Source organism: Azolla caroliniana, unplaced genomic scaffold (genome assembly GCF_043228905.1).
Source record: "Azolla caroliniana isolate FFs.n. ecotype wild unplaced genomic scaffold, voAzoCaro1.0.p SCAF_20, whole genome shotgun sequence".
In the NCBI taxonomy this organism is placed as follows: domain Eukaryota; kingdom Viridiplantae; phylum Streptophyta; class Polypodiopsida; order Salviniales; family Salviniaceae; genus Azolla; species Azolla caroliniana.
In genome coordinates, this window is record NW_028230455.1 from 8,845,470 (window position 1) to 8,853,051 (window position 7,582).

At 42.9% G+C, this 7,582-nt stretch overlaps 1 protein-coding gene across 1 annotated transcript; it reads right to left on the bottom strand.

Moving 5' to 3' along the window:
• Positions 1 to 803: 803 nt before the first annotated feature.
• LOC147850910 (jasmonoyl--L-amino acid synthetase JAR4-like) lies at positions 804 to 3,435 on the bottom strand. The gene is made up of 2 exons (XM_087335391.1): positions 2,789 to 3,435; positions 804 to 2,605 (listed from the first exon to the last, which is right to left on the bottom strand). The coding sequence occupies exons 1-2, from the start codon at positions 3,310 to 3,312 to the stop codon at positions 1,063 to 1,065; spliced, it is 2,067 nt and encodes a 688-aa protein (XP_087191517.1). The 5' UTR covers positions 3,313 to 3,435; the 3' UTR covers positions 804 to 1,062.
• Positions 3,436 to 7,582: the final 4,147 nt, after the last annotated feature.

Sequence of the window (7,582 nt, forward strand, 5' to 3'; positions counted from 1 at the left end):
GTACACATCTTCTTCATCTTCTTCTTCTTCAAAGAAAACCCCTTCTTTCAACCTCACAATGCATTACTTGGCCTTCATTGATTGATCTTGAGTTGCAACATGATTTGAGAATGCTTATAAATGTAACAATATTAAGGAAGATACCATTACATTGCATCTTTTCAAAGCATTCAACTGCTTCTTCAGATTTTCCATATGTAACTTCTCACCCATTCTTCTCAACATAGAGCTACAATTCTCAAGCTTAGATCTTCTTTGACCCATTTGATTCATTTCCTCTTCTTTCCTTTTTAAGGCCTCAATGCATCTAAGAAGAGAATTTTTAGATCTTCTCAGGTAAGGTTCATAACCAATTGTATGTGGTGAGAAGCTATGTATAACTATATTTGAGTGTATATTTACTTTATAGAGTGTATTTTTTTGGACATAGGGGTAGTTTGGTAAATTTGAAACTTCCAAAGGCATTCTGGTAAATAGACAAACTTCCAGGGGTATCCTGGTACTTTTCCCTTAAAATTATTCAGAGTACCATCATTGGAGCTGAATTGTGATAAGCAATCTTGTACAAATCTAGCGCGAAATCCAAAGATGAGCGACAATATTTGACATGTCTCCTTTAAGAATCATTTCTTACGAGACTTAATCGAGGATAAAAAGATAGAATTAAAGTTCACACCATCAACCTCGATGTGGGCCGATTTTAAGACAAAAGCACAACATATTGTATTGCAAGGAAATAGGATCTCTAAATATTTCTAAATTCAAAGAATAAAGCATGATGCTTTGATTATTTGATTAGGTGGGAGTGTTAAATTAGAGAATAATAAACAATAATGTATATGGTCTCTCATCTAGGAGACACGTGAAGAGACATAGTGTCTCATGGGAAAGCCCACGGTTGGCAACTACTTGTTGTATCGTTGTACATTTTGTTTCATTAGAATCGAATCAATACGTTAAGTCTATACAAATCTGTTACACTATATTCTATTCCTATACTTCTACATTTTAATATGTACATCATCATATGTCTTCATTAATCCTAAAAGAATTTGATGGAGGTTATGCATGGGTGGTTGGGCTGAAGAGGTTGGCGATGGCCGAGGAGCGGAGCACAGAGAGGGCATCGGGTGACACAAGGCAGCGTGGAGTTTTGTACTGTGTGATCGTGGCGCCACTCAACATGAAGCGGTCTACGAGGCGCGAGAAAGTGCCGCGTTGCACAATGCACAACTCCAAGGCACCGATTGTCCCCATTTTCCTTGACGTGACATACCCTGCCTCCACAAATGAGCGGTCCATCAATGCGGCGCAATCCGCCAACACGTCTGCTTGCGATATGACCCGTTGAGCTCCCATAATTGCCAGCTCGTGGTGGCTCGTGCCGTCGTATGCATGCACCTTCTTAGATGATTTTGCACATTTGTCCGCCTCGGTCGGCACTACTTCGGGCTCTCCTCCTTGAACCTCCCAGAAGACCACGTAGTGACCCGGCGTGGTCGTTCTGTCCGCGTAGCTCGTATAGTCCACCAGCTCCATGGTGCTCCTGCTCGCCTCCGCCAACTGCTTCGCCGCCCGGTCCACGACAGCTTTCAGGTCTTTCTCGGTGATCTTGTCGATGTTGAGACTGAGCATCACATTCTTCCGACAAACATACGCCACTTGTGGAGCATTGTTATAGAACCCGGTGACTCGCACGATGTCACCGAGACGGTACCTGTAGAGTCCCCAAGCCGTGGTCATGACGATTTCGTATTCTTGCCCAACTTTCACGTCGGTAAGTCCGACTGGCACTCCTTCGTCGTATGCCGCCAGGGCTGCACCCCCGCCATTCGACATGTCGTTGATATGAGTGGATCGCGTCCTGCTCAAGGGAATGAACTCGAAGAATGCGAGCGTGGGCAAGATTGTGAAGGAGACATCGGTAGGTGTCGAAGTCGGGCCAATATTGACACCGATCCAGCCTTCAGTGGCGGCGTAGTCAGCGGACACGAGGGGTACGGCCCCGCCCGTGTAAAACTCGAGCTTCTCGACATACACCTCCATGGCACCGGTGAGGATGGACAGCACGTACTTGCAGCGCGGCCACAGGATGCGTACCGCGCCCTTCCAAGCACCGCCGGAGCCGAGAGCACGTTTCGAGGTCAAGCTGCGGCACTTGCTGGCGATCAAGTCCGCGAGCACGGGATTCGGTTTACGGAGGAGGATGTGGTCTTCCATAGCCGCCCGGAGGGTCGGGTCGGTGATCTTCTCGTTGAGCTCACCGGTGCGGATATCGTGGCAAAGGCTGCGCCACTCGGTCTCGAGTGTCCGGAGGGCTTCCACGAGTGTGAACGCGAAGGGGGCGCTGAGGACTTGGACCTCGTGCGCGTGGAAGAGGCCACACAGGAGGTGGCAGTACATGGATTGCCGGCAGTCGGGTGCGAGGATCACGTCTTGGGGACTACACGATTGGAAACCGCTCTTTTGCTGCCTCATCCGGAATGCATCGGCACGGATCATGTGAGTGGTCGCAGTCCCGGCCTTCAAGCCGCCTTTGGTTGTCGAGAATTTCCCGCAGAAGAGGAATTCCAGGATCCGGGATCCTCCGTCCACCGGATAAATCCTGCAGATCACATCACAGATCACACCATTAATATCTGATGAATTGAATTAGGCATTTTGAAATAGTTTTGAAACAGCAGTGAGTGAGTGAGTGAGTAGTTAATCAGGTACCGGTGCAGGTACTAAAGATTGGTTTTTAAACTTAATTTAACAAAAAAAAGTAATGATTGGAACAGGAGCTCACCCTTCTCGAAATGCTGCAGCAATGCTGGCTACCTCCAGAGTTCCTTCCTTGAGTCCTTCGTGATACAGAAGATACTTGGCTCTGGTATCAGTCGTGCCAGAGCTCAGACACAGGCCTTGGACAGGGGCTGCCGTGAGGAGGCCCCCTGGTGGCGATCCTTGGTTCCCATGCTCCGCGATCCTTTCAATGAATGGCATGATATCGGGGTGAGTAATGAGAGGAACGGTCTTCTTGAATCCATCAATGTAATCGGTGGCGCCGCCGCCTACTACTTCAGATGCTGAGCCGATCGATGATGATGATAATGCTTCGATCCCTTGGAATTGTTGCAGATATTCGCAGCACGCATTGTCTCGGATGATGGAGCGGAGCAAATCCGATTGAATCTCGGCTGCGTTCCTCGTGATATCTTCGAATCGATCGAGGACGGGCTGGAATCGATTGGTCTTATGGAATGGCGAGACGGGATCCGAATGAGAATTGGGAGAGAAAGAAGAAGAAGAAGAAAGTGGGCGGCCCGGCATGGTGATGAAGGCGATTTGGGAATTTCGATCGTCGATTGCGATTCAAAAGTGATGAGGAAGGCGATCAGGAGATCAAATGAGGTTACAATGAGAGGCCGATTTGGGGCTTGATTGAGTGAGTGAGTGAGTTGAGTGATGAGCATTAGCCACTCTGATTTGATCTGATCTGCTGCTACTGTATTTATAGGCGGGCGGAACTCCTTTCCTTTTCCTTTTCCTTTTCCTTTCCCGCGTTGTCACCATCACTTCTTACTTCTTACTTTCTTTTCTGCGTTGTGCTGCAGTGTTTGGGGGGAACTAACCGTCAACGCCCTTCTTTCCTCCTCAAAAGCGTTTGTGTTGGCCAGTTCCACCTTCCTTTCTTTCTTCATCAAAAACCCACTCTCTCTCTCTCTCTCTCTCTTTGTCGCCTCTACATTCTTTTTCCCCCTTTATATACATATCAATATGTATTTGTATCATGTATGTATAGTGAGTGCTAAAGCTACATATATCAATATGTCTTATACATTATGATATATGTACATACATATGTATTATTAGCTTTGTACTTGCCACCCTCTCGCCAACAAGCAAGGTGTGCGCGCGAACTCAATCCTTAGCTACACTTGTCCCTCTAACTTTATCTTCAAATAATTAGGCCTGCGTAATGTCAAAGAATTGATAATAGAATTTAGAGGCAATCAACCTTTGACTAGACTTCACTTAAACCTATTGTGGATTCCATGCTCCTTCTATGCCACCTAGATGAGCATAGACTCACACTATGAAGTAATGTAAAACGTTTCTACTAAGAAATCATAATGTATGGATTTGAATGCAGTCTCCATTGAAGGCATAGCTAGTTGTCGAAAAACTAAAAATGGCTTAAAAGCGACTCGCATGTACATAGTCTCACATTGTGCATGGACCTTAATCTTGCTCCTACATCTTTGGTTACTGTTAAGAATCTCTCACTAATCAATAAACCAAATAAAAGTAAAAGAAAGGTGAATATATATATTGGATAGAAGAACCCAATCCTACCAATCATCGTTGGGCTATGACCAAGACATAACCAACCTACCGTCGACGTTCCATATCGACTAATATTAGGATGACGAGTACCTTGGAAGAGGTAACACAATCGTCATGAAGAACGCCTAGCTCATACCACTAGTGTCTCAAGATTTCAGCCTTCCAATGTAATGTGTTTTATGAGGATAGTTAGATCTCACATCTATTCTTCTTCTTAGGCCCCTTGAATAGACGTGCTTTTCTAAAAGACTCTCATTCATGGTTTGTCAAGATCATGATAATCCATACACCTATCATTCTCTTTATCTAATCATATTAGTCCCTTTCTAACATTTGTGAATATAGCCTTCACTTATGTTCTGTAAATATTAGTACCTACTCTTAACTACATAATAGTTAGCAACTAATCATCATTTAAAATTTGTGATTTTGATGGAAATATCTTAATTTCATATTTTTCGTATAATCCATCATTTTCAATCCATTGGAGTCTTGCATTTGTTTTACTAATATATATACTCGCATGCTACCTCAAGCAAGTGAAGTATGATTAATTTTAGGAGTACTACTAGTCGTGATTTTCTCTAAATATTGAATGAGTGTAACAAGAAATCATTTTAAAATAAGTGCTACAAACCGAAAATAATATAGACATCCAAGGAAAAGAAAAGAAAGAAATGATATATCAGCACCACTAATCAAGAAATTCGAAAGTTTGGGCATTATCACAAGATCGTTGAAACTTCCAATAGTCAAGTTTTCTAATTTCCTAGGACACAATAAAGTTGGGACAAATTTTGGTATTTTTTACCAAATTTCTGGCATTTCGACAAGTTAGTTTGACACATGTTTGCTTTGTAGATTTCCAACCCTTGATTAAAAGTGTTGGAAATTCATACACTTTTTACAATTTCAAAACTTCCCATAGGAAACGAGGCTTAGGAAAATTCTGTCATCAATGAAGTGTTGAAACTTTTTACGAGGCACAAGCACCATATCGCATTGGAGATTATCACCCACCAAAATGACCAAATAAACCTTCATGTGCAAAAGTGTAAGGTGGAAAGTATTGCCTCTACAGTCAATATGGATAGGAGGTATTCATCATTGATTTGTTACACGTGTGCATTTTATGTGTTTAAGGTCAAGTTAGTCTCGGATTATTGTATTGTTCATACCTCTCCCCCATATGTACATGTCCCCATTTAACTGGTATTCCTTTGTATATGAAGAATGTGTAAAATTTTGCCTAGAACCTAGGCTAACATATGATGACCTCATACCTAACATATGGGAACTAGTGAAGAATGGTATTAATCCCTTCATGAAGCTACGAAAGCTAATGATAATCTTAATTAAGATGTAATTAATAAAACACATGATCCTAGCCTCTTTCATAGAAAATGTGGCCAATCTAGCATAAGACTCCAATCTAACATTGGTAATGAACACATAAACATGAGCCTTTCTTGAATGATCAATGATGTGATAATCTAACAACCTAATCAAACGTTTTCATTCGATCAAAGATTCTCACCAAGGTGATGATAAAATGAGGTAGTTTGCATATTTATATCTTGAGTCAAAGACCCCTTGATCACCACTTACATGCTTACGTGTGGCAAACCAGGGTAGTTATCCTTCTTGATTTATATATTTATTTATGATAGACTATTCCCATTTGGACCTAAAGCTATGTCCGTAACAAATAATTATTGAATTCATGCCATGAACTTTGAACCCAAGCTTGAACTTGCCCACAACTAAAAATTGTTTGGTTACCATGTCTTAGATATTAAACAATGAATGTCATGGTTGTTCAACCACCGGATTGGACCAAAGACTTTCATGTCTTTATCGATGCGTCGGATATAACAATTGGGAGTGCATTAATGCAATTATTAGAAACCAATTTGTATTGATTGACGGGAACTGGTCGTTCCTTATGCCCAACGCTCGGTCACAACCGAGCTTAGAATGATACACAGAAAACGGGAAATAAAATGCGACACAAAGAAGAGACGAGGTACACAGGAGGTTTACGTGGAAAACCCCAAACTAGGGGAAAAAAAACCACGGCAGCCCACAGGCTACAAACTATCACTATGATGGAATGTACAACCATGAGTTCACTGAGGCACCGACCTCGTGCTCACAAATCTTCGCCACCAGATTGCGGTCAGATGCCGTCGGATCACCGGCTCCATCGCCGGTCCAGTTTTGGTTGGCCAATACCCTTTTCGAGTAGCTAGCCACCTCCACTCTAAGTTCAAGTTACCTTGAACTCTCTATGCTCCACACATAGACACAAAGATAATATCTTTTGCTCCACCGTATATATGATGAGAGCCGTATTTGTCGTGCCTATGTGGGATATCTCACAATTTTCTCTTTTCTTTTCACAAACTTTATACCCTCATATCTTGACATTTAGTTGTCTATTTCTCGTGTAATAAAGTGCATTCGAAACCTCCATCATTTTGTACTTAGATATTAAAAATGTTATCTTCACAATTACTGTATTACGTGATTCATACTCGATTTTGTACGTTTTATGGGATTTTCACACTATTGCCGAAAATCTTCACGACATCCACCCCCACCAAACCGCACGTCCTCCGGTACGTGCCAAGAAGAGAAGAAGTGAGATTTCGGCTACGATGATCAATTAGATTCCTTCATGTCTTCATTTTCATCCAGCCTATTATGTTCATCGTCGAGGTAATCGAGATCAGGATCCTTGTCTTGTCTTTTCTTGAAAAGCTTTACTCTTTTCCCCGCAATGGGTACGGCCAACCTTGATCCGTCTAGTTCCGCAAGGTGGTATGTGGCATTATCGTTGGCACTTGTCACCACATATGGCCCAAACCATCTTCTTGCGAACTTCCTTGTTGTACTATGTTGATTGTCAAGGGTGCTATCGTAAACTAAAACCCAATCCCCTTCTTCAATCTTCTTGGGACGAAGTCGATGCGTGTTGTCGAACCGAACTTTGTTCTTTACTCGGGCTGCCTTCATCATCTTTCGCGCTTTTTCTAAATCTTCAGGTCTTCTTTCAAGTTGCCTTATCCGCGCCGCTAATAACTCTTCTCGGCTCATCTCGTTCCCCCACGGTATCGCTACCCATGAGGCGATCGTCCTTTCGATGGGCATAATCGGCTTTTGTCCATACATAAGCTCCGTCGGCATATACCCTATCACCGAGCTATGTGTCGTTCTATCGGCCCACAAGGCATAGGGTAATAGTCGTGGC

What these genes read in the sequence shown, in the direction of transcription:
- LOC147850910 (XM_087335391.1), bottom strand. Translation starts at nt 3,312, where the DNA reads ATGCCGGGCCGCCCACTTTCTTCTTCTTCTTCTTTCTCTCCCAATTCT. An exon ending in GCTGCAGCATTTCGAGAAGG is followed by an intron (nt 2,606 to 2,788) that starts GTGAGCTCCTGT and finishes TGTGATCTGCAG; the next exon opens with GATTTATCCGGTGGACGGAG.